Genomic DNA, 26,602 nt, shown 5'->3' with positions numbered 1-26,602 from the left:
CGCTCCTTGGAAACTCTATGGGGCAGTTCTACTCTGTGCTATAGGGTCGCTATGAGTCGGAATCGACTCGACGGCACTGGGCTGGGTTAGGGGAGCAGATCTCCAGGTCTTTCTTCCAAGGAGGAGCTGGTGGGTTTAAGCCTCTCAGCAGCCAAGTGCTTAACCATTTCGTCACCAAACCAAAAACCAAACCCATTGCTGTCGAGTCAATGGCGACTCATAGCAACCCCACAAAACAGAGTACAACTGCCCCATATGGTTTCCAAGGCTGTGATCTTTATGGAGACAGACTGCCACATTGTTCTCCCATGGGTAGCAGCTGAGCACTTAGACCACTGTGCCACCCATTCCCATTGCTGTGAGTCAATAATCAACTCATAGTGACCCTAATTACTGTGCCACCAACCCCCCCAAAAAACCAAACCCGTTGCCATCCAGTCAATTCCAACTAATAACGACCCTACAGGACAGAGTAGGACTGCCCCATGGGGTTGCCGAGGAGCACCTGGTGGATTTGAACTGCTGACCTTTTGGTTAGCAGCCAAGCTCTTAACCACTAAAACCACCAGGGCACCTTAAATAGTAACTTAAGAACCCTTCAAGGACACAAACACACACCCCACCCTCCCCTGATATTATTTTGCACAGCTTCCGCAAGTGGTATCTTGCGGGGAGGTTACTCTCTAACATGTGGGGTGCCCTCAAGCAGGTCATTTGCTGAAGGGCACAGCGGTGGGTGTGGAAACTTGAGACCTCGCCACTCCTGGGGTCCTCTGGTTAGTGCCCTGCCTCCAGGGGACTGGGGTCTTCCTGCCCCCTGGGGCAGTCCCTGTAGCCACCAGGGTCTCCCATCCTCCTCCTGGGGGCCCATTCCTTGGCTCAGTGGGGCAGCTGGTCCTTCTAGAAGTCCTCTATCATCCTCCCCAGGGATGATCTGGGTTAAGGGCCTTCCCACGTGGGTGATGTGCCCTGGACTGTGAAAAGCCCTTGAGGCCGGGGCAGTCTCTGCCAGCCACTATGTCCCAGCCTGCTGAGTGAACTAAGCCCAGGAGGGAGCCGCTCTTCTGGGCGACTAGCCTCAAACCCAGGATCTCCTGATCAACCCAGCGCCTATGGGATGGCCCAGGATACCTAGGGGCAGAGAATGGGTACCAGCGCGGAGCGCAGTCCAACCAAAAAAAAACCAAATCCAGTGCCATGGAGTCGATTCCGACTCATAGTGATCCTAGTAGAACTGCCCCATAGTTTCCAAGGAGCGCCTGGCAGATACAAACTGCCGACCCTTTGGTTAGCAGCCGTAGCACTTAACCACTACGCCACCAGGGTTCCTGGAGCACAGCCCAGGAAGGCATTATTCCTAGACTCTTTCACTTTGCACAACGCAGCTGAGGGAACAAGAAGGGCCCTGGCTGAGATGCCTGGCTGGAAGGAAGTGGAGATTGGGGCCCAAGGTGACCCAACAGCAACCCTGACTCCTGCCGGCCAAGGACAACACGAAGCAGCTGTCCCTGCTGACTGCTACCCACAACCCCGGGGTTTTGGGGACTGTTCTGTTTGCAACACAGCACTTAGTAAAAACTGCCCTCTGGACTTATTCTGGGGTTCTGCGGAGGCAGCGGCACAAACCATAAGTTATGTAACCCACTGCCGTGGAGTCGATTCTTACTCCTAGCAACCATACAAGACAGAGGAGAACTGCCCCACAGGGTTTCCAAGGAGCGCCTGGCAGATTCGAACTGCTGACCTTTGGGTTACCAGCCAAGCTTTTAACCACTGCACCACCAGGGCTCCAACCATAAGTCATATACTATAGTGAAATCCGTGCAAGGGGGAACTCTGACAGGACTACTTTCTTTTTCTGGGTCTCCTAAGTTTTCTGCCTTCGACAGGGTGCAGTCTTACCACTTTTCTATCACTTTTTATTAGTGGGAAATATTTGAGTTTCCATTCTCGGACAGGTTTCTGCCTTACACAGGTTCTGGCCTTGACAGGTTTTCCTGTCACACCTAAGTAAATGGAGCTTGGCCCTTCCCCTCAGCCCTGCCCTGTCCAGCCTCCTCCCCGTTGTCACTAGAGACCTTTGAAGGCAGCACCTGATGGAACGCTGATTCCCAAGAATTTCACAGTTCCTGGTACCTATCCCCCTCCCCGAAAAAAGAAAAAACTGCCAGCCACATCACTGCACTACTCATTCCAAGCCATCAGCTAAAACCCAAAATCTTTTAATGTGTCTATTTATGGGAAAGAGTCCTGGTTAGTGATTCAAATCCACTCAGTGGCTCCGAGGGAACCTGCTTCCATAAACATTAAAACCTATTGCTGTGGATTCGAGTCGGACTCACAGCGATCCTGTAGGATGTGCAGAACTGCCGCACAGGGTTTCCAAAGAGTGACTATTGGATCTGAACTGCCGACCTTTTGTTTAGCAGCCATAGCTCTTAACCACTGTGCCGCTGGACTCCCGTAAATATTACAAACGCTCTCTTCTGTACCACACAGTCTGTAGCACTGAAGTTGATACACCACATTCTAGGGCCTGGGAGTCCCAGCTGGACCTCACACTCCAGCTCCATGGCCCTGTAGGCTCAGGCGAGGGCAGTGATAACCGTCTCCTGGGTCTGTTCCAGCCCAGACAGGCTGAGTCTGCAAAGACGAGAAACATCTGGTGGAAACCAGTGCCCAGACAAGGTCCCTGAGCAGACACCCTGTCCCTGCCCACAGCCGGGCACACCCTCCAGGTACAGCCTCTGCCTCCAAGCCAGCTGAAGCCTGTGGAATGTGGAGGCCTCAAGCCCTGCCCCCTACCTGCCTCACAGCAGAGGTCAAGAGAGGACTAAGAAAGGCATTTAAAGGACACTGCTGCCTGGGAAGTGGATAGGCTCAGGGTGCCTGAGCTCTTGTGTCTGGTTCCCTCCCCTCACCCACTGCTTCAGGGCCTTGGACTGTGCCCCTTTTGGTGAGCAGCTGAGAATGTCCACTGTTTGCACCATCCAGGGACACTTCTGGTTTGCTACTAAGGGTCTTTCTGAGAGGACTATGTTCTCTTCGTGAAAATTCGAGTGCTTGTGCAATTTTCTGTATGTTACAGATCAATAAAAAGTTCAAAACACATCCAAAACCAAAAATTTGTTGCCGTCGAGTCGATTCTGACTCATAGCAACCCTACAGGACAGAGGAGAACTGCCCCATAGGATTTCGAAGGAGCAGCTGATGGATTTAAAACAGCCGGCCTTTTGATTAGCAATGAAATACTTAACCACTGCACCAACTCTGCCTCCAGGGCTCCTCATAACACACTGGACCGTGAAATTGGCAGGGTGGCATGCCCTGAGCTCTTCTGTGTGGCTCCATTCCATCTGCCCATTCATTCAGTGCCAGGGACTGACAGGGAGGGAAGGAAGGAGAGAGGAAAAGAAGGGAAGGAGAGAGAAAGGAAGAAAGGGAGGGAGAAAAGAAAAAAAGAAAGAAGGACCCTGCTTCTGAGTTGCTACCATTGAATCAAACTTGACTCATGGTGACCCCCCGACGTGTCAGAACAGAACGCGGCTCCACAGGGTTTTCAGTGGCTGATTTTTCTGGAAGTAGGTTGCCAGGCCTTTCTTCTGAGGCACGTCTGAATGGAATTGAACTTCCAACCTTTCAGTTAGCAGCTGAGTGTGTTGACCATTTACACCACCCAGGAACCATTCTGGGTTGCTGGTAAGGGTCTTTTTTTACCGGACTGTGTTCAGTTTGTGAAAACTCATTGGGTGATCGTGGCCCCATGGTTAAAGCCTTTGGCTGAGAACCGAAAGGTCGGTGATTCGAACCCACCAGGTGGTCTGCACAAGAAAGATATGTCAGTTTGTAAAGATTTACAGCCTTCAAAACCCTATAGGGGCGTTCTACTCTGTCCTATAAGGTCGCTATGAGTTGGAATCCAAGGGATGGCAATGGGGTAGTTTTCTTTTTATACATCAAAAAAAAAGTTAAAAGCATCTTAAAACATCTTGCCCTCACAACCTTACTTTCTGGGTGGGGGTAAGGGCTATATGTCAGTGTGTGTAATATGGGCAGCTTATGACCTCCTGCTCGTCTCCAAGTCCCCAAAGGTCAGCCCTGGGCCTTACAGGAGTAAGGTGGGGAAGAAGCCCCTCGGTGGCCTGGGGGAGGTGGGAGCCAGTGCAGGTGGAGGGGGAGCCCCGCGGGGGTGCAGCAAAGGACCCCAGGCCCCATAAACGCCACCGGCTGGTGCCGGGAGTTAAGGGGTCAGGGGCGAGGGCAGAGGGCCCCCAGGTGAGCCTGGAGGGGCGACAGGGGGAGCCTCGCTCGGGGTCGGGGCGCCCTAGCGCGAGGAAGGGGCATCAGGCCGCCCCCCAGAAACGTGTTTCCCTTTAGCAGGGTCTGAGGGTTTCACTGGACGACGCGTCCGCCCCCCATTAAAAGGCTCCATCCTGGGGGAAAAGCGGGGGTCGGGAGCACCGCAGCTTCCGGTCCTTGGCCTTGTCTCCCTTCCCGGTGATGCGCGCGGGCACCCGGGCCTGGTGGAAGGCCGCGGACAGCGCGCCCCGGGGGCAGCCCCCCAAAACCTCCCCGCTCCCAGTGACCTTGAAAAGGTCACTGCAGCCGAGCCCCCCGCCCGCAAGGCGCATGGGCGGGACCCGGCTCCCGGCATGCCTCGGGGCCACCGAGCGCAGGAAAAGGCGGGGCGTGGCGGCCGCGCGGCCAATGGGCAGGACGCGCGGGGGCGCGGGGCGGGGCGCGCGGCGACTCCCGGCATCCCCCGGGGGCGCGGCACGCGGCGAGGGGCGGGGCGCCGGTGGGCGCGGCGGCCAATAGGCGCTGCGGGCGGGGGCGGGGGCGGGGCCTGGGCGCCTTAGCGGCTGCGCGCTAGGCGGCCCGTCCTTTCGGTCCCGGCGGCGGCGGCAGAGCCAGCGGCGCCCACCTTCCCTGCCCTCGCGCGTCCACTCCAGTTCTCCGCCCGCTCCGCAGCGCGCTCTGCCACCATGACGGAACAGGCCATCTCCTTCGCCAAGGACTTCCTGGCGGGCGGCATCGCCGCCGCCATCTCCAAGACGGCCGTGGCCCCCATCGAGCGGGTCAAGCTGCTGCTGCAGGTGGGCGGCGGGTGGGCAGGACCCCGGGCCCGGAGGGAGCCGCGCGGACAGGGCGCGGGGGACCGGGTCGGGCCGGCGGCGAGCACCGGGACCGGCACCGGAAGTGCAAGGCCGCGACCGCTTTGTCCGCGCGCCGGCGGCTTCCGGGGCGGGGCGATGGCGGGTCACGTGGGGCGTCGCCGCAGGCGTGGGGGCGGGGACGGGCTCCGGGCCGGGCGCGCATGCGCTCTGGCGCCCGGGTCGGGAAGGGCAGAGCGACTCTGGAGCGGGCATGTCGTGACCTTGGGAGGGTGACCGTCCACGGGGAGCTTTGACCCCCAGCTGGGGCCACCTCCGCCCCCAGTGCCCACCCTTGTGCCCTGTGTTCCGGGGCAGGGGGTCCTTTAAAGTGCATTTTTCTCCTTGAACTTGAATCGTGGGTTGGGGAGCCCAGAGAAACCCCACGTGTGCACACGTCCTTCCCGAGCAAGGAGGGACGCACAGACAGTGTCTGGAAGGGGCTCCTGTGGGTTATTCACATCGGCTGTGGATTTTGACAGGTGTACGTGGGCGTAGATGATCTTGACAGTTCCTAGAACCGAAATTTGAGCTCAGAAAGCCAGTTTCTGGGTCAGTCTCTTTGACAACAGTGAACTCGTTCTGGGCGATGCAAACGGTGAAGCGCTAGACTCTTAGCCATCCGGTTGGAGGTTCTAGTCCACCCCGAGGCGCCTCGGAAGAAATGCCTGGCGATCGGCTTCCAAAAGGTCAATTATTGGAAACCGTGCAGCCCACGGTTCTACTCTGACACAACACGAGGTGTCCCTGAGTCGTGGTCAGCTCCACGACAATTGATTTCCAGGAGTCCCCGGGCCGGAAAAGAGGAACCCTGGTGGCACTGCGCTACCCAAAGGGTTGGGGGTTCAAACCTACCAACTTCCACAGGAGGAGGATGGGGTCTGCTTTGGTAAAGATGTACAGCCTTGGAAACCCTATGGAGCAGTTCTGCTCTGTCCTTACCGGGTTGCTGTGAGTGGGAATCGTCTTCGATGGCAGCAGATTTGGTCTGGTCTGAGGTGGTGAAAAGGGTTACTGGGCTCAGCTGCTAAACAAAAAGTTGGAGGTTTGCATCCCTGCCCCCGAGGTCTCTTGGAAGAAAGGCCTGGTAACCTGCTTCTAAAAAACCAATCACTGGAAACCCTGTGGAGTGCAGTTCTACTCTGACACAACGTGGGTTGAAATGGGTGCAGCAGCATTTGTTCACAGGAGTTACTGTATCTGTGATTTCAGACTTGAACAGCACATCGTATGTGGGAGCTGGCAAAAGCTGTCTGTCTAGGAATTCATCTCCATCCAAATGGAATTCACTCAAAAATTAACTCTCTAAGCACAGATTTCTGTTCTAGAAACTCAGCAGTTTCTAGTCCCAAGCACACCTGTGGCGGGGGGGGGGGGCGGGGGGGATTCTGTTTTCATTACTGTCTTTATGCAGCCGTTGGTCCGCAGTGGACTTGTAACCTCCTTTATCTTTACTTTTGTGCTGGTCTGCTTCCGTAAAGGTGACAGCCTTGGAAACCCTGCGGGGTGGTTCTGTTACATGCTATATGGTCTGTGTGAGTAGGAAGTGGTGGCCTTGGGTTGATGTTGTTATCAAAAGTAACAAGCTACTTACAAGACGGTTGTTAGGACAGAATTTCTAAAGTTACAGTAACTGCTTATAAAGATTGGGCCTCCAAACTTATGGTTGAATAAACTAGTTGCCCTTGATTCCAACTCAGGACAACCGCATGTATATCGGTGGAAATACCTCCTTCCATAGGGTTTTCAGTGGCTGATTTTTCAGAAGTCGGTCACCAGGCCTTTCTTCTGAGGCACGTCTGGGTGGATATGAAATGCCAGCCTTTTGGTGAACAGACGAACCTTTCACCATTTGTGGCACTCAGAGGCTCCCATGATGCAGGAGGGACCTAGAGATTCCCGCTTGATCAGGGGAGTTTGAACTGTCACGTCTGCGACACTGGTTTTATAAAAACACTTGTTGATTTATAAGGGCATTTCTGGGTTTAGATTCAGGCCTTGGTCTGCAGTGCCCTCACCATTCTGTCCTCTGGCTCTCAAGTGTTGTTGTTGTTAGGTGCCATCGAGTCGGTTGCGACCCTAAGCACAACTGAACGGAACACTGACCAGTCCTGCGCCATCTCGAGTACAAGACCTCCAAATCCTGCAGGCAGGGAACAGACATGCCAGTGACACTACATTTATAAAAAGTGCTTGTTCTTTGAATAAATCCCGCCCCCCCCCAAAAGAAAATTCTCATCAGCCGATTTTGACTCACGGCAACCCTACATGTAAATGGTAGAATTGCTCTGTAGGGCTTTCTAGGCTGTAGTATTTATAGGAGCAGAGCACCAGGCTTTTCTCCCACAGCACCCCTGGGTGACTTAAAGTTGCCAGCCATTTAGTTAGCCGAGTACAAGCCGTTAGTGCTGCCATGGGTGTTTCTGGACAGACTGAGGCCTCACGGCGTCCTGTGCTCTGGCCCTCAGGTGTAGCCTCTGTAAACTGTCAGGACAGTGAGCAGTCAGGTCAGCGACATTAGTTTTGTAAGAACGCTCCTTTGTGATGCGTGCGGTGTCTGTGTGCGGACCGAGGGCTCACGGTGCCCTGTGCTCTGTCCCTCAGGTGCAGCACGCCAGCAAGCAGATCGCGGCCGACAAGCAGTACAAGGGCATCGTGGACTGCATCGTGCGCATCCCCAAGGAGCAAGGCGTGCTGTCCTTCTGGCGGGGCAACCTGGCCAACGTCATCCGCTACTTCCCCACCCAGGCCCTCAACTTCGCCTTCAAGGACAAGTACAAGCAGGTCTTCCTGGGCGGGGTGGACAAGCACACGCAGTTCTGGCGGTACTTCGCTGGCAACCTGGCCTCCGGAGGGGCAGCCGGCGCCACCTCCCTCTGCTTCGTCTACCCGCTGGATTTCGCCAGGACCCGCCTGGCGGCCGATGTTGGCAAGTCTGGCGCGGAGCGCGAGTTCAAGGGCCTGGGAGACTGTCTGGTGAAGATCACCAAGTCGGACGGTGTCCGTGGCCTGTACCAGGGCTTCAACGTCTCTGTCCAGGGGATAATCATCTACCGGGCCGCCTACTTCGGCATCTATGATACGGCCAAAGGTGAGGGCGTGGCAGGGAGATGGGCGCGGACCACAGGGCCCGTAGGGGGGAGGCCGGGGCTGTAAGACAGGCACGGACCACATGGGCTTCCTGGGCCCTGCCGGCTGGGCTGTTTGTGCACAGGTCACCCAGAGGCTGTGGGCTGTTCGTTGTCCCTTTCTCTGCTCCAGGAGGAGCACCCCGGGCCAGGCAGTAAGCTTGCAAGCCAGGACTATGCTGTGCAGGCTTCCCCCGCCCCCACTGTTTATTTGTCTGTCTGTCTGTCGTCTGTCATCTGTTTTTATCTTTCCCGTTAGTACCTAAGGAGTCGCTGTTCTGCAGTCCTGATCCTCAGTCTCAGGGCAGACTGTATTAGCTCAAGAGAACCTGTGTGCTGTGTACCTGTCTGTTATTTACTTAGGTATCATCTGCTTGCATATCCAATGTTTAGGTATCTGTTGATCGTGTTCGTCCGTGTCATCTATCAGCTGTCAATACATGATCCATCTTAACGTGTCTCCATGCCTGTCCGTACCTAAGGAGCTCCTCCTGGTCTGTGCGGTTCTGACTCCCAGGCCTCAGGGCAAACCCTGTATTGGCACAAGAGACCCTGTGTGATGTTTATCATTTACTTGTGTGTATGTCTGTCTATGTCTAAGGAGTTCCTGCTATCAGCAGTCCTGACCCCTGGATCTCGGGGTGGACGTCGCCTGGTGCTGGGGGCTTCGTGTTAAATGGGGCGGGGGTGTCAGCAGCTCAGGCCTCTGGAACGGTCGCGTCTTGAGGGACAGGACCGGTGGCCATGCCTGCCGAGGGGTCTAACGCAGACGGTCCCCCACAGGCATGCTCCCCGACCCCAAGAACACACACATTGTCATCAGCTGGATGATTGCCCAGACTGTGACGGCTGTGGCCGGCGTCGTCTCCTACCCCTTCGACACCGTGCGGCGGCGTATGATGATGCAGTCGGGGCGCAAAGGAGGTATCTGTGGGGCGGAGGGCGCTTGTGGGGGCTGGAGGGGCTGGGAGCTCCTTGGATGGCTGTCTGCCCCGGCCCGTGGGGGCCTGTGACAGTTAGACAAGGTGGTGCTTTCCTGAAGAGGTTGGAGAGAGGCCTTCATCAGAGTAAGGTGGCCACAGGGAGGAACTTGGCCTCCTCGAGTGCAGGAAGGAAGTCGTCTTTGGCTGTGGGAAATTCTCCTCGGGTGCAGGGAGGAAGTCCCCATTGGCTGTGGGCAGTTCTCCTCGGGTGCAGGGAGGAAGTCCCCATTGGCTGTGGGCAGTTCTCCTCGGGTGCAGGGAGGAAGTCCTTAAAGGGTTTTTCACAGGTCCCTTTCTTGAGATCATGCTCTCTGAACCCCATTTCCAGACCTGTGCCCACCCCCAGTCTGGGTCCCTGTCCCCTCCGTTCACCGGCTCTGTCTAGAGCGTATGCACAGGGTGTCCGTGGAGCGAGAGACCACGGAGGCCTGAGCTGTCCTGACAGCAGAGGGCTCCTCCCCACCCTGCTTGGAGGGACCCTCAGTCCCCATGAGCGGACCAGGTGGTGGCGTTGGGGGTTCACACGTGGTCTGGGTGGGCCCTCTGACGGGTCCCTCAATGACATCCTGACACCCCCCCCCCCCAGCTGACATCATGTACACCGGGACCATTGACTGCTGGCGGAAGATCTTCAAGGACGAGGGTGGCAAGGCCTTCTTCAAGGGTGCCTGGTCCAACGTCCTGAGGGGCATGGGTGGGGCCTTCGTGCTGGTCATCTATGACGAGCTCAAGAAGGTCATCTAGCCACCACTGCCGCCTGGGAAGAAGAGGGGCCAGACCACCACACAGAACCCAGACCCAACCGATACGGACCACTGACCTTCAGGAAACTCCTCTTGTCCCTGTCCAGTCCAGATCATGTCCTTAGAGGGCTAGGGAACAAGGGGCTCATCGTGACCACATCTGACCATTGGCACCGCCGATTCGTGTATTGATTATCTCGGGGTAGGGGGATCACGACCAATATCATGGGTCCACAGTGGGGTACCCGAGGACCCCCAAATCCAGACTACGCCTGTCATTCCCCTCCTCCGCCCCCCGTCGTGTCGAGTATTTATTTACAGAATCATGTCTCCCATGTGTCTGTCAGCATTAGCTCCTCTTTGCACAGCTGGAATCCTGCGATGATGTTTTACGTTGGGCATTCTGCTGCAGAACAATAAAAACAGGACTCAGAACTCTGGTTCTGTGCCGGGTCGGGAGTTCTCACGGGGCCAGAAACGGTCAGCAATGGGGTCTTCTCTGCCCGAGGCAGGCCCTCCACGGGTATTGTGGTCTGGGGTCCTTATAACACCTCCCGGGGGCACAGTGGGGCCTTAGCGGCCAGCCAGGGAGGTCGCAACTCACACTGATGAAGGCCAGAGCCTGGGCTCCTGATGGTCTTGCAGGGGTACAAAGGACAGCAGGACCTCGTAGACCAGCTAGGGGTCTGTGGCCTACACAGGATGAGGGACAGAGCCCAGATTGATGCCTGTGTGCAGCTCAGCTTGTCCGAGAAGCTGCTCCTGGTCTGTGGATGAGCACAGGTGAGTGCCAGACAGGCAAGCGAGCTTCCCATCTGGGGTTTTCTCTCCCTTCTGTGCCCCTCCACCTTTCCAGTTGGTAGCACCCCCTCAGGGCCACTCCTAGAGGTTCCCATGTCATAAGGAGGGATCCCGAAGAGCCAGGTTGCAGGTTTGCATCCAGAACCTGCCTTTGCCCTGTGCTCACCTCCAAGAACCCCACTGCAAAGGTGGTGCAGATGTGCCCAGGTGTGCGGGCCGCCTCTAGACAACAGCCCCCTTTGTCCCTCAGCTTCCTTTGCACACATACCACATTCATTACAGAAAACCAGGTGTTTTGGAGTCTCCATTCCTACTGGAAGTTATCACGTGGTACAAACAGTTAAGTGCTTGACTGCTAACTGAAAATTGGAGGCTCGAGTCCTCAGGAGAAAGGCCTGTCAGTCTCCTTCCGAAAAATCAGCCAATGAAAACCTTATGGAGCATGGTTTTCTGACGACGATGCGTCCAAAGCGAGTCAGACAGTGTCCTGCCGTGATCCCTGAGGTTTTTGTTGGCTAATTTTGGGACGTAGATCTCCAGGCCTTTCTTCCTAGTCTGAATCTGGAAGGTCTGCTGAAACCTGTCCACCATGGGGTCCCTGCTGGTACTTGAAATGACGGTGGTATCTCGGTACATAACACAGTGACTACTCACGCAGGTGCTAACTGAAAGGTTGGAGGTTCCAGTTCACTCAGGCACCTCGAAGGGAAGGCCTGTGGAGCTCACTCCAACACACCTGGGGGCACCATGAGTTGGAAGCAACTCGACAGCAACAGGTGTTTTTTGTTTTTGCACACACACAGCTGGTTAAGGGAAGCTGGACCCTGCCTTGTTACATAAACCATCTCAAGTGCTCCCAAAGACTGAAAATACGGTGAGAAGACATGGCAGTAAAACCTGTAAAAGACGGAAGAGGAAAACGTGATTATTTTTCACTAAAACGAGCAATAGAAAAGTGGAGAGATGGCACGCTGTCAGTGGTGGGAAACTTATGAGACTGGGAAAAGCCAGGCTGCCCCGTCGAGTTCCGGTTCTCACAGGTGTCGCTGTATTAAAGTTGGGGACCAGGTGGGGCCGGGTGAGGAGTCAGGAAGGAGCAAACCATGGGCTGGTCAGTGGGATACCAGCTGGGATGAGGGAGGGTGTGGGGCTCAGGGTGGACTTGCAGTAGAGAAAAGAGCACTTTATTAGGAGATGTGAGATGTCACACGGGTTGAGCCCCTCTTAGTCTCTTAGTGGTGCTTTGAGAGAAATGGCACTCCTGGGAATATATCCTAGAGAAATAAGGGCTGTCACACGGATAGACATGCACACCCATGTTCATTTCAGCATTGTTCACAATAGCCCAAAAAATGGAAACAACCTAGGTGCCCATGAGCAGATGAATGGATAAACGAGCTATGGTACATACAATGGAATAGTACGCATCAATAAAGAGTATCGATGAACCTTTGAAACATCTCACGGCATGAATGAATCTGGACGGCTGAGTGAAAGAAGCTAATCACAAAAGTACAAATATTGTGTGAAGCCAGTGTTACAACAGATTTACATGCAGGAAAAAAACAAAATGGTTGTCAGGGATGAGGGAAAATTACGAATTAAGTATTGGTGGAAGGAAAGGCAACATATCGTGGGAAGTCGGCAGTGTTTAAAAAAGAAAAATACCACAATTAGGCAGTTTTAACAAACATTTATTTTCTCACAGTTCAGGAAGATAGAAGTCCGAATTTTAGGGTACTGGCTCTAGGGGAAAGAAAGTGCTTGTCTCTTCAGCTTCTGTTCCTTGGAGATCTGGGGTATCTATCCTCCCCATGTGTGCTTGCTTAATCTGCCTCTTTCATCTCAAAAGAGATTGATTTAAGACACACCCTACATTGATATGACTCATTAACATGACAAATTCCTGTTCCCAAATGGGACCACATCCACAGGTATAGGGGTTAGGATTCCAACACGTTTTGGGGGACACAGTTCAATCCTAACAGTCGCATCTTCCCAGGGCAGCCCTTCCAGAATGAGTGGTGGTGTGATCCACCCCTGCCACCCCTCTAAGCGTCCATCGGGCACGGCTGCCCTGGGCTCATGTCTCCCCCACAGCCTGCACTTCTTCCACCGGGCACTCTTCCCAGCTCTCTTGGACTACATCCCAGACAGCCTGCGGGGAGGAGGGGTGAGTCAGGAAGTTTCCCCACTCAGGACAGCAGTGTGCAGGCTGCCCCGTCCCAGAGCTCCCAGACCCAGGCAAGGGGCTCACTGGGCTCCAGGCTTTGCCAGCCTGGGGCAGGGCCACCCTGGATCACCTCCTGGCATCCAAACAGGACAGCCTCCTCCGCTGACCCCTCGCCAGAGTCTTCCCTGGGCAGGGAGACACCACCCCCAGTCCCCGGAAACACCCAGAGCAGAAGACAAGAGGCCACGCACCAGCCTGTCATTCTGGAAGAAGTCTTTGACGGGGTCTTTCATCTGAGGGATTGGAGGGAAGATTTTCTGGATCACAGAGAACCTGGGGGGAGAGGAATTCACACGCTCTAAACCCAGCGCGGGACAAGTACAGCCAGGGTGCTCCTTAGAAGTGAGGATGGGGGGACTGTCTCACGTGCTTTGGACATGTTATCAGGAGGGACCAGTCCCTGGAGAAGGACGTCATGGTTGGTAAAGTAGAGGGTCAGGGAAAGAGAGGAAGACCCTCAACGAGAGGGATTGACACAGTGGCTGCAGAAATGGGCTCAAGCATAACAACAATTGTGAGGACGGTGCAGGACCGGGCAGTGTTTTCGTTCTGTAGTATGTAGGGTCGCTGTGAGTCGGAACCGACTCGACCACACCTAACAACAACAAAACCCAGCAAGGAGCCCTGGTGGCACAGTGTTTAAGCATTCAACTGCCAACCCAAAGGTCTGCAGTTCCAATCCACCAGCTCCTCCTTGGAAGCCATGTGGGGTGGTTTTACTCTGTCCTATAGGGTCAACTCGGTGGCAGTGGGTTTGGTTTGTTTTTGTTTTTGTAGACCCACCACAAGGAACCCTGGTTGCACAGTGGGTAAGCACTCATCTCTAAAGGTTAACCAAAAAGCAAAACCAAACCCAGTGCCGTCGAGTCGATTCCGACTCAGCGACCCTATAGCCTTAGAAACCCTATGGGACAGGTCTTTATGAGTCAGAATCGACTCTGAGGCAATGGTTTGGTTTTTCTTTGGTAACACAGAGGCCAGCAGGGTGAGTACCCACATGAGGTCACCCCACCGGTGTTGCCAGCTGGTCTCTCAGCCTGCTGGGCTGTGCCCTGACCTGGGTCCCCCAGCCTGTCCTCAACCAGGATGCCCACATTTGGACAGGCTCAGGCCTGGGGTCTAGAGAGAGCCCTGTGTCTCTGGGCTTCGTCTCCAGGGATCTCGTCTGCCACCCCTTCCATCCGTGTGGGGAGCACTCCCAGTCCCAATCCAGGGCCCTTCACCTGTTGTCCACAGATGGTAGGTGGGCTCTAATCCCCAGGTGTGAGCAATCAAAGCCTGCGTGTGCGCAGCTCGCACCTGCTCTCTCTAACCTGTGTCCACCTGACCCCAGCCGGTGCCCACCAAGGACTGCAGCCCCTACCATGGCCACACCCCCTGCAGGTGTTCCCCACTTGGGGCCGGTGCTCCATGGCCATCTCAAACAGCCCCACAGCTTAAAGGGACCAGCCTGATGGGGTGGGTTGGGGGCTCTGAAGCCAGGTGGGAGACAGGGACAGACCCAGAGCTGGGGCTGGGGCGCCCCTGGAGAGTGATCCTGACGCCAGGCAGGAGCCAGTGGGTCACTTGGGCTTGGGGATGGCTCTGTGGAGGCAACAGGGGTCTGGGACCAGGTGGGGAGCCATCTGTAAGCCTGCCACCACCCTGTGGAAGGAAGGTCCCTGAGCCATGTCAGGAAGAACCTCCGGTGTTGGGGTTTCATCTGGGACCCGGTGGCATCAGGAACAGGAGACGTTAACTGGGACCACGATGCACAAAGAAAGTTGAGGTATTCATTGGGGTGCTCTTGGGAGGGAGTCTGGGGCTGGAGCCTGCAGTCTGGGGCTTAGGGGTGGGAAGTGTCCTAGAGAGAAGAGACGGGGTGAGGGAAAGAGGGGAGGGGAGAACACCCACCGTGTGTGAACCAACCAGGCAGAGCAGGGGGTCCCACTGCTGGCCAGGGAGGAGTAGGGGGCTACACTGCCCCCATTTTGTTCTGTAAATACAATTACCAGCCCCCCAGGACCCTAAATCAACCCATTGCCAATGAGTGGACTCCGACTCATGGTGACCCCCCATGTACCAGAGCAGAACTGTGCTCCATGGGGTTTTCATGGCTGATGTTTTGGAAGTAGGTTGCCAGGCCTTTCTTCCGAGGTGCCTGTGGGTGGACCCGGACTTTCAACCTTTGAGTGAGCAGGCAAGCTAACCATTTGAGCCATTCGCAACACCTGGGAACTCGAATCCAGGATAATGTCCCTATGTATAAGATTTAATAGAAATAAGAAATATTTTGAATAAAAGTTAAGACTGAATTATATCTGCAAAGCCCCTTGTACGATGTAAAGTACCATATTCACAAGTTTTGGGCGATTAGGGCGTGGACAGCTTTGTGGGGTGCATTTTTCAGCTGATCCTACCGCACACTGACAATGTTAAATTCTACGGAGCACTGTGCTCCCATGAAACAGTGAAGGTTAAGGAACCCCCCACCTCTGTGCGCCTGGGACTTGGCTTATCACAAAGGACCCCCCTCTCCCTATGGCTCAGAAGAGGCTTGTGGAGGCCCCTGGCTGACCCAGGACAAGATCAGACACAGACCCCCAGGTACCCCCTTTTGGCCTTGTGCATGACCAGCTCGCGTTCCCACTGACCAATGGGAATAGATGCCTGTTAACCACACTCTGGTTCCCCCCCGCCCCGCCCGCTGCCGTTGAGTTCCATTTTTTCCCCAGAACCCTGAACTCTGGCTGCTTAGCCTGAGCCGGCACATAGCCCTTCCTTAAGGGCCCTCTGAGAATCCCCTGATCCCAAAGGAGAGAGATTCTCACATCTCTGCCCAATCCCGCCAACCACACCTGCTTCCTTCTCACCCTGCTCATTCCTCCCTATAAAGAAAACCTGTTTTGCCTAACCCCTGAGATGCTTACAGATATCACAGCCTGAGAGTTCTCCCCCATTGCAACAGTGCCTCCCTTTGCAATAGCCCCCTCCCCTATTGCAGTCCCCCTCCCTGTTGCAGTAGTCCTCACATATGGCAATGCCCCCTTCCTACTGCATTAGCCCCCATTGCAATATGCTCCCTATTACAATAGCCCCTCCCCCTTGCAGTAGCCCCTCCCCTGCTGCAATAACCCCTCCCCATTGCAATAGCCCCCTTTTCCCTATTTCAGTATCCCATTCTTCCTATGGCAATAGCCCCTCCCCCACTCTAATAGCCCCTCCCCCACAATGGCCCCACCTCCTTTTGTAATTGCCTCCCTCCTCCATTGCAACAGCCCCCCCATTTCCACAGCCCCTTCCCAATATTACAATAGTCCCTCCCTCTGTTGCAATAGACCCCTCCACTTGTTGCAATAGCCCCTTCTCCCTATTGCAATAAACCAAAAAAACCCCAAGCCCCTTGGCATGGAGTCAATTTTGACTCGTAGTAACCCTATAGGAAAGAACGCAGCTGCCCCACAGAGTGTCCAAGGAGCTGATGTCGGGTTTGAATTGCCAACCTTTGGCTTAGCAGCTGAACGCTTAACTGCTGCACCACCAGGGCTCCAATAGCCCCCTCTATTGCGGTAATCCATTTGAGGAAAGTCTCTGCCTGCTAAGCCTGGATCTATTATTTCACAAAAGGAAGACCGGAAGCGGGCGGCGCTCTTACCTCCTGCAGAGCAGCACCACGAGCAGGATGGTGAGCAGTGTCCCCAGAGCTATGGACAGAGTCGCCGGCCAGATCCCGAGGCTCCCGTCCTTGTCACACTCTGCAAGGAAAGGGTGGAAGGGGGTGCATCAAGGCCTGCCCTGGGGTGCCTAGGGCTGGCACCAGGCTGGCAGCTTGATGGAACCAGCAGCCTTTCCCCAGCAGACTGGGAGGGGCCTTGGAGGTGGCCGGTCGCATGCGGGGTGGCTGGCTTCCCAGTGGGACAACTGGGAGCGCTACCGCTGCCCAGGAATCAGCTGAATCCAAAGGAAACGGTGGGGGGCTGCAGGAATCCCCCCTACAGATCAGCAGGCTGATGCCCAGACATGTCTGGTGGAGGGAGGACTGACCACAGATGGACTGTGGGATCAGCCTCACCCTGGGTGCCATGCAGGGCCACAGGGCAGCTCGAGGGCTTTGGAAGAGCAAAGCTCCTCAGCCTCTCCTCTGACCCTCTCACCTCTGGGTATGCAGCCACTAGGCTGAGGCAGCTCAGACCCAGCAGGGAGGGTCGCCCTGTTTGTGCAGGGGAGCAACACCCTCGCTCTTCTCTGCCCTCTCTCCCACATGAGTGTTAGATGGCCACGACCCTGAATTTTCGTGGGTTGATTGGGATGGTTAATTTTATCATCACCTTGGCAGGCGATGGTTATCAATCGTCTGGCCAAAAAGTGGTTTGCCATTCTGTAAAGTAATGTAACGTGATCACCTCACACTTGATGTAATGTAATCACTTTCCATTATGTAATATGATCGCCTTCCATAACATAATCTAATGTAATATGACCACCTCACATGTAATGTGACGTAATCACTTTCCATAATGCAATTACTTTCCATAACGCAATGTAATCATGTCCCTTAATGTAATGACTTCCCATAATGTAATGTGATGTAACGTAATCACGTCCCATAATGTAATCATGTTCCATAATGTGATGTAATGTGATCGCTTCCCATAATGTAATCACGTCCCGTAATGTAATGTAATGTAATGTAATGTAATGTAATGTAATGTAATGTAATGTAATGTAATGTAATGTAATGTAATGTAATCACGTTCCTTAATGTAATAATGTGATCATCTTTCATAATGGGATCGCTTTCCATAATGTAATGTAATCATCTTCTGTAATATAATGTACTAACCTTCCATAATATCATGTAATCACATTCCGTAATGCAATTCAATAAAATATAATGTAATCATCTTCCATAACATAATGTAATCAAACATATGGGTGTAAGGGTGGATCCTAAAGCTAATCACGTCTGAGTTCTAAAAAGACCAGATTAAACACAGACACACAGGCAGAGGGAAGACAGATGCTATTTGACACAGAGGCATATGTGCCTACAAGGAGTGTCGGCAGCTGCCAGAAGACAATACGTTTCCGTTCTTTAAAGCCACCCAACCTATAGCCATTGCTGTTAAGTCAGTTCTGACTCATAGTGACCGTATAGGACAGGGTAAACTGCCCCATAGAGTTTCCAAGGAGCGCCTGATAGATTCGAACTGCCAACCTTTTGGTTAGCAGCCGTAGCTCTTAACCACTGAGCCACCAGTGTTGCCTTAAAGCCACCCAGGTGTAGTATTTTGTGACAGCAGCGCTAGCAGACTAAGACAGGGTAAGGTGTGGCAGGACCACCAGTGGGTTCAGCGTGTTATTTGGGGACTCAGAGCGGGGGAGTGTGGTTGCCTTCTCCCCGCTGCACTGTTGTCAGCGGAACATAAAGGAAGCAATGAAAAGTCAGCTCTCGGTGGGCTCGCAGGCAAGTGGGGATGTATTTCTGGGACAAGGGATGGTGCACAACTGTGACGCAGGACAGAAGCAGAACAAAACAGGGCCATGCTCACCAAAACTCCGGGGCGGACTCCACCCGCTCCATGTGTTCCCAAAGTTGTTCCTGGCTCTGATCCTCGCCACGTACGTTCCGGGGTTCACGAGCTCATGGGAGTTTTTGTCCGTCACGATAGGCTTACAAGCAAATATTTAAGAGAAGCTCATTCTCAGCTGGTGGGAAGAGGGGGGTGGGGCCCCGAAAGGAGAAAAGCCCCTGTCCCTCTCAGCCTGGGCTCCCCGAGTGACCAAACAGTAAATTGTTTTGTATAAAAACCAGGAGGTAAACAGTCCATGGCCACCTTGGTGTGTCTAAGAACAGGGCTGCTTATCTGGTAGGTGATGAGCAGTGTAGGGAGCCCCGAAGCGTGGAAGGAGGGACCCCCAACCCCAGTCCACCCAGAACCTGTGAATTTGTACTTATTTGGATGTAGGCTATTTGCAGATTTGATTCAGTGAAAGGACTCGAGATGAGATCAACCTGGACTTAGGGTGTGTCATGGACTGAATTGTGCCCCCAAAAACATATCAGTTTGGCTGGGCCATGATTCCTGGTATTGTGTGATCGTCCACCATTTTGTCATCTGATGTGATTTCCCTATGTGTTGTAAACCCTGTCTCTATGATGTTAACGAGGCAGGATTAGTGGCAGTTATGTTAATGAGACAGGACTCAATCTACAAGATTAGGTTGTATCTTGAGTCAATCTCTTTTGAGATAAAAAAGAGAGAAGGAAGCAGAGAGACACGGGAACCTCATACCATCAAGAAATAAGAGCCAGGAGAATAGCCCATCCTTTGAATTTGGGGTCCCTACTCTGAGAAGTTACTAGACCAGGGGAAGATTGATGACAAGGACCTTCCCCCAGAGCCAAGAGACAGGGAAAGCTTCCCCTGAAGCTGACGCCCTGAATTTGGACTTGTAGGCCTCTAGACTGTGAGAGAATAGATTTCTCTTTGTTAAAGCCATCCACTTGTGGTATTTCTGTTATAGCAGCACTAGATAACCAAGACAGAATTGGCTCTAAATCTAGCGAGTGGTGTCCCTTAGACAGAGGAGAAGACACAGACATGGGGGAGATGGCCATGTGAAGACGGAGCAAAGATTGGAGTGATCCAGCCACAAGCCCAGAACCACCTGGGGCCACCAGAAGCTGGAAGAGATGAGGAAGGACCCTCCCCTAGAGCCTCTGGAGGGAGCTCGGCCCTGCCCACACCTTGATTTTGGACGTGTGGCCTCCAGAACTGTGAGAGACTAAATTCCTATTGTTCCATGCCCCCCAGTGTGTGGCATTTTGGTAGGGCAGCCCCAGGGGACTCACACAGATGCTATAACTCTATAGGAAAATAAAGGGTATCATGTTGTTGTCCGGTGCCACTGAATCAATTTCAACTCATAGTGATCCCATATGACAGAGCAGAAATGCTCCATAGGGTTTTCTTGGCTGCCATCTTTACGGAAGCAAATCGTCAGGCCTTCCCTCTGCAGAGCTGCTCGGTGACTTCAAACCGCCCACCTTTAGTTGTAATTGACCATAAACTGTGGGCTCCACCCAAGGGCCTACATACAATCACAAGCATCTTTATATAAGGGTGATACTGGGAGGTTAGACACACACACAGGAGACCATGTGAAGATGGAGGTAAAGATGGGAGTGATGTGGCCATAAGTCAAGGAATGTCTGCCTGGAGCCACCAGAAGCTGGAAGAGACAAGGAAGTATCCTCCCTGTTATGGATTAACTGTGTCCCCCCAAGATGTATGTCCACTCGGCTAGGCCATGATTCCCAGTGTTTGTCCGCCATTTTGTCACCTGGTATGTTTTCCCTGTGTGTTGTGAATCCTAACTCTATGATGTTAATAAGGCTGGATTCGAGGCAGTTATGTTTTGAGGCAGGAGTCAATCTACAAGATTAGGTTGTGTTTTATGTCAATCACTTTGGAAACATAAAAGAGAGAAGCAAGCAGAGAGACAGGGAGACCTCATTCCAAGAAGACAGAAGAGCCAGCAGCAAAGAGCGTCCTCTGGACCCAGGGTCCCTGTGCTGAGAAGCTTCTAGACCAGGGAAAGTTTGATGACAGGGACCTTCCACCAGAGCTGACACAGAGAGAAAGCCTTCCTCTAGAGCCCTCTCCTTGAATTTAGACTTCTAGCTTCCTAGATTGTGAGAGAATAGATTTCTCTTTGTTAAAGCCATCTACTTGGGGTATTTCTGTTATAGCAGCACTAGATGACTAAGACACTCCCCTAGAGCCTCTGGAGGGAGCCTCCCATTCATTCAGAACAGTCCACAGTGAGCTGGCTGGAGCCGGCCGAGGCGTCATTTCTGACAGTATGGACGCACGTTGGGTGTATGGACCATTATGATGGTTAAGATTGTATGTCAGCTTGGCTGGGCCATGACTCTCAGTAGTTTAGCAGTTGTATAACATTGTGATCACTCCCCTGTTGAAATCTGGTACGTGATCACCCCCATAGTGGGCTCTGCTGTGAGTAGCCAATCAGCTGAAAGGAAGTTTCTTTGGGTGTGTGGCCTGTGCCGAATATAAGTGGACATTCTGGCAAGGCTAGGGGGCTTTTTGCTCACTCCGGATCCTGAAGCTGGCTCCTGTTCATCTGACATCTGGTTCTTAGGACTTGAGCTAGCAGTTTACCTGCCATCTTGCCAGCTGATCTGGGGATTCATCGATCTTTGCAGCCTGTGAGCAGGAGCCCTGCTCTCTGACCTGCTGATCTTGGGTTCGCCAGCCCCTGCAGCTACGTGAATCAGGAGAAGCTGTGATCCTGACTCACGGACTTGGGACGTTCCAGCCTCTGGAATGGCATGAGCTATTTCCTTGATATAAATCCCTCCCTTATATATATTTATATGCTTTACTACTTTTGCTTCTCTAGAGAACCCAACCTAAGACACCCACCTATCTGAGCGCATTTACCTGGCCAGGTGGAGTGCACAGTTTGTTGACTTGCTCGATCCAGGTGCCCGGCACAGCCCCAAGCGTGCGGGGAATGTCTGGTGGATGTGATCTGTGGGCAAATGCGTCATCCTTTTCCAACAGCGCCAGACAAGCAATAGCACCCTGACCCTATTGACTTGGAGGGATCATCAGAGTTTTGATTTCCTTTTCTCCAAATTTGGAGATAAAAACACCGACGCTGCAAGATTGCGGAAGGCTGAGTGGTGCCCACACCAGGAGCCTGGCTCACGGGAATTGCTGAAAAGGAAGAATCGTAAGTACTGTGTGCCGGCAAATTTGGGTGTGTGCTACTGAAGGAGGGGAGCGAATGAGTCCTGGAGCTCTCAAAGGACCCTGGACTTGGTCACTTGTGTTGCTGCTAGTTCCCTTCAAGTTGATTCTGGCTCATGGCGACCTAACAGAACAAAATGTTTCCCGGTCCTGCTCCATCTTGGGACGTTGGAGTTCACTGTTTGGTTCTTGTGTCATCAGTCCATCTCATGGAATGTTTCCCTCACTTTCGCCGACCCTCCACTTTCTTTAGCAAATGTGATATCCCTTTCTAGCGATTGATCTTTTCCTGATGAAGTGTCCAAAGTAAGTGAGGGGGGAGTCTTTCCATCCTCGCTTCTAAGGAGCATTCCAGTTGTACTTCCTCCAGGGGAGATTCGTTCATTCTTCCGGCAGTCCACGGTATATTCAGTGTTCTTCGTCAGCATCACATTTCAAATTCGTCAACACTCCTTCCATCTTCCTTATTCATCGTCCAGCTTTCACATGCGTATGAAGCGATCGAAAAGACCATGGCCTGGGTCAGGCACCCCTTAGGCATCAAAATGACTTATGAGAATAAAAATTTATTCTCTATCAGTTCTGGGGGCTGGGAGTCTGAGACCAGGGTATCAGCCGTCTTGATTCCTCTGAGGCTCTGAGGGAGAATCTGTTCCCGGCCTCTTTCCCAGCCTCTGGTGACAGCCAGCAATCCTTGGTGTTCCTTGGCTTGTGGCTGTATGACTCCAATCTCTGCCTCGGTCTTCACATGACGTCTCCCCTCTGTGTCTCTGTGTCTCCTCTCTGCTTTTATAAACACACCATTCCAATAGGGCTGCCATAACAAAGTATCAGCAACTGGGTGACTTAATACCACAGAAATTTATTCTCTCACAGTTCTAGGGGACAGAAGTGTGACATCGAGGCGTGGGCAGGGCCATGCTCCCTCTGGAGGCTCTAGGGGAGGATACTTCCTCGTGTCTTCCCATATTTGGTGGCTCCAGGCATTCCTTGGCTTGTGGGTGCAGCACTCCAATCTCTGCTCCATCTTCACATGGCTGTCTCCCCTCTGTGTCTCTTCTTCTCTTTTATAAGGACACCCCTCAGATGGGATTAGGACATGCCCTGCTGCAGTGTGACCTCATGTTCACTTACCTGATAACATCTGCAAAGACTATGTCCAAACAAGATCACCTTCACAGGTACTAGGGTTAGGACTTCAACATATCTTTTGTGGAACACAACTCAACCCACAACAGTAGGGGAACACTCACCGTGTTTAGGTGGGTGGGATCCGTGCCCTGTAAGACAAGAGCAGACAAGTAGGTGAGTACCCAGGTCCTCCTCTGAGAAAGTCTATCCATTTCAGGTTTATAGGGCTGTTTGTCTTCTTAGTATTGAGGGTTTTTTTTTTTTTAACGCTTTCAGCGAAAGCTCACAGCTCAAATTGATTTCTCAGAAATTTACACATATACAATTTTATGACATTGGTTGTAATTCCCACAATGTGACAGCATGCTCCCCCTTTCCATCCTGGGGTTCCTTGTGTCCATTCGTCTGGCTCCTGTCCCTTCCTGCCGTCTTGTCTTGCTTTTGGACAGGAGCTGCTGTATTGAGGCTTTTTTTTTTTTTTTTTTTTTACTATTTTGTGTTTTCTGTGAAAGTTTACATAGCAAATTAAGTTCCCATTTAACAATTTCTACACAAATTGTTCAGTGACATAAGTTACGTTTTTCACAATGTGTCAACATTCTCTTTAATTCCGTTCTGGTTATTCTATTTCCAGTACTCTAGTTTCCCTGCCCCCTTATCTTCTCGTCTTTTAGCTAATAGGTGACCTCGGGGGTAGTTTTTGGTTCAAGGTTTAAGGACTATCTTAGGGCTAAAGTCTCAGGGAATCCTCTAGTCTCAACCAGTCCAGTAAGTCTGGAGTATTTAAGAATTTGAGTTCTGTTGCACGTTTTTCTTCTATTCTATCAGGGTCCACCTACTGTGACCCTGATCCGAACGGTCAGTAGTGGTGGCTGGGCACCATCTAGTTCTTCTGGTCTCAGGGTAACTTAGTATTGAATTTTAAGGGTTCCTTTAAGAGCTCAGCTGCTAACCAAAATGTTGGCAGTTCTAATCCACCAGGTGCTCCTTGGAAACCCTATGGGGCAGTTCTACCCTGTCCTCTAGGGTCACCATGAGTCAAAATGACTCAATGGCAACAGGTTTGGTTTGGTTTTTAAAGACGCCCTGGTGGTGCAGTGGTTAAAGTGCTCAGCTGGTAGCCAGAAGGTCGGCGGGTTGAACCCATCAGCCATTCTGTTGGAGAAAGATGTGACGGCCTGCTTCTGTACAGATTTACAGTCTTGGAAACCCTATGGAGCACTTCTACTCTGTCCTCTAGTGTCCCTATGAGTTGGAATCCACTCGATGGCAGTGGGTGTCTGGTTTTAAATATTTTCAGTATAACTCTTTTGAATTGCAAGCATGCCTCTCCATTCTGTGGCCTGCCTTTTTAATTTCTTAACTATGTCTTTCAAAGAGCAGACTTTTTTTTGTCCTAAAATCCAGTTTATCCATATGTATATATATTTTAATGGCTGCTCCTTTTTGTACCTGCTTGAAGAAGACTTTGCCCTTGACAAAGCCACAAAGGACGGGTTGCAGAGGACACGGGGGTGAGGTGGGTGGGTGTCAGCGTCAGCCTTTTACCTTTTGTATCTGAAGCTCATAGATAAAGTCCCAGATGAAATGACTTGACATATTCCACTCCATGAGGGAATATGACTTATTGCACCTCCCACTGAGGCTAGGAGGAGCCAGTATCTCTGGGGGAGGGAAAACAAACACTTTTATGAGTAACCAAAAAACCATACCCATTGCCCACTCATAGTGACCCTGCAAGACAGAGTAGACTCCCCTGTGGTGTTTTCAAGGAGCGGCTGGTGGATTTGAACTGCTGACCTTTTGGTTAGCACTTCACCACTGTGTCACAAGGGCTCTTTTATGAGTAAAGCAAATTAACTTTTTTTTTTCCTCTGAAGATTCTTTAATAGACACCTCCTAAAATTTCAGGGAAAGAAGAGAAAAATCCAAGTAAAAGTTGAAGAATGGGTGGAAACATCAGAAGCCAGAGACACACGACAAAATACGTTATAAATATATCACGGCCATGTTGTTGCAGTTGGGTGCCGTCAAGTCAATTCTGACTCATAGTGCCCCCACGTGACAGAGCAGGTCTGCCTTTTAGGGTTTTCTAGGCTGTAACCTTTACGGAAGGAGCCTGATGGTGCAGTGGTTAAGCGCTTGGTTGCTAACTGAAAAGTGAGCGGTTAGAGTCCACCAGCCCTTGGTGGGAGAAAGATGCAGCGGTCTGTTTCCATAACGATTACAGCCTTGGAAACCCTATGGGGCAGTTCTACTCTGTCCCGTACGGTCACTACGAGTTGGAATCCACTCGACGGCAATGAGTTGGTTTGCGTTTTGGGGGACTTTAAGGAAAAGAATGGAGAACGATGTGCGCTTTGCCAAGATGGGTCTGTGTTACAACAACCTGTGGCCACGTGAACACAGGGCTTTGAAAGGGGTCTTGTGAAGGTTCAGCCCCTCAGCTGCAGGGTGGATCTGCCTCCGCGTGCGGCTGCTGAGCCCTTCTCTGTCATGGCTGTTACGAAACATCCCAACAGCAAGCAGCTCGGTGACTTGAGTCATGGTAACCCATCAGGAACTGAGCAGTTGCTGTTTAATTGACCCCAGTTCATGGCGACCCCGTGTGCTTCAGAGTAGAGCTGTGCTCCACGGGGTTTTCAGTGGCTGATTTTTTTAACGTAAGTTGCCAGGCCTTTCTTCCGAGGTACCTTTTGCTTAGCGGCTGAGCGTGTTCACCATTTTCACCACCGAGGGACTCCAGCAGACACACAAAAACCAAAAAAACCAAGCCACTGCTGTTGAGTCGATTCCAATTAACAGCGACTCTGTAGGACAGAGCACAACTGCCCCGTTGGAAACCCTGGTGGCGTAGTGATTAAGAGCTAGGGCTACTTACCAAAAGATCGGCAGTTCAAATCCACCAGGTGCTCCTTGGAAACCCTATGAGCCAATTAATTCTACTGCGACCCACAGGGTTGCTATGAGTCAGAACTGACTCAACACCAGCAGATTTGGTTTGGTTTTTTACAGGGTTTCCAAGGCTGTAATCTTTACAGAAGCAGACTGCCACATCTTTCTCCTGCGGAGCGGCTGGAGGGTTTGAACCACCAACCTTTCGGTTAGCAGACAAGCACTTAACCACTGCGCCACCAGGGCTCCTTACAGACACACAGCAGCACCCATATGGTCCGAGGTCTCCGTGGGGGTCCTTACTCACCAATCTCTGACAACGTGGCAAAGATCTCGGTGCACGGGATTATGAATCCCTCACTGGTCCCATTCACCACAAAGTGGTGGTGGTGATTTTTTAGCTTAGAGATGTTGTCGAAATGACAGCCGGTATGTATTCCCCGCATATCCGTAGTGTAATGCCCACATGCCCACTCTTCGTAGTTGCTGCAAACAGAGCGTGTCAGTAAGGGACCCGAGGCCTCCCCTCCCCCGACAGCGAAGCTGTGCTCAAGACCACACCTACGGGGTTTCAATAAGGTACAGGTGGTACTGGACGTCCCAGGGGGCTGCCTTGCCCACAGCCCAGCTGCACTCTAGGAAGTCCACATCATGGATCCAGCAGGTCAGGTTCTCCGCAGCTGCCCCCGGCTTCCCATCTGGGCTCGCAAAGAAGAGAAAATAAAAACTGTCGTTGATGTTCTTTGGTGCTGTCGAGTCGATTCTGACTCATA

General features: G+C 52.5%; 2 protein-coding genes across 4 annotated transcripts in view; one reads left to right on the top strand and one right to left on the bottom strand.

Moving 5' to 3' along the window:
• The first annotated feature begins 4,890 nt into the window (after window positions 1-4,890).
• On the top strand, window positions 4,891-10,447 carry LOC135228831 (ADP/ATP translocase 3). Its single transcript, XM_064277879.1, has 4 exons — window positions 4,891-5,096; window positions 7,758-8,244; window positions 9,065-9,205; window positions 9,851-10,447. Exons 1-4 carry the CDS (start codon window positions 4,986-4,988, stop codon window positions 10,006-10,008), a joined length of 897 nt encoding a protein of 298 aa, XP_064133949.1. The 5' UTR covers window positions 4,891-4,985; the 3' UTR covers window positions 10,009-10,447.
• Window positions 10,448-11,836: 1,389 nt separating this feature from the next.
• The window catches only part of LOC135227243 (interleukin-3 receptor subunit alpha-like), a 29,437-nt gene continuing 14,671 nt past the window's right edge, over window positions 11,837-26,602 (bottom strand). The window contains exons 5-12 of one of the 3 annotated variants that reach the window (XM_064277877.1): window positions 26,395-26,527; window positions 26,137-26,315; window positions 24,483-24,598; window positions 23,057-23,083; window positions 18,573-18,693; window positions 16,676-16,775; window positions 13,233-13,314; window positions 11,847-12,966 (exon numbers count right to left, since the gene is read on the bottom strand). In XM_064277877.1, coding sequence (XP_064133947.1) covers window positions 12,892-12,966; window positions 13,233-13,314; window positions 16,676-16,775; window positions 18,573-18,693; window positions 23,057-23,083; window positions 24,483-24,598; window positions 26,137-26,315; window positions 26,395-26,527 — 833 coding nt within the window. In that variant the 3' untranslated portion in view covers window positions 11,847-12,891. Of the gene's footprint in view, window positions 13,315-16,675; window positions 16,776-18,572; window positions 18,694-23,056; window positions 23,084-24,482; window positions 24,599-26,136; window positions 26,316-26,394; window positions 26,528-26,602 lie in introns of all 3 variants that reach the window. The other 2 variants (XM_064277876.1, XM_064277878.1) reach the window with 2 other exon arrangements.

This window comes from Loxodonta africana, chromosome X (assembly GCF_030014295.1).
Source record: "Loxodonta africana isolate mLoxAfr1 chromosome X, mLoxAfr1.hap2, whole genome shotgun sequence".
Taxonomy (NCBI): domain Eukaryota; kingdom Metazoa; phylum Chordata; class Mammalia; order Proboscidea; family Elephantidae; genus Loxodonta; species Loxodonta africana.
The sequence above is the reverse complement of the archived record's forward strand: the minus strand, read 5'-3'. Positions and strand labels throughout refer to the sequence as shown.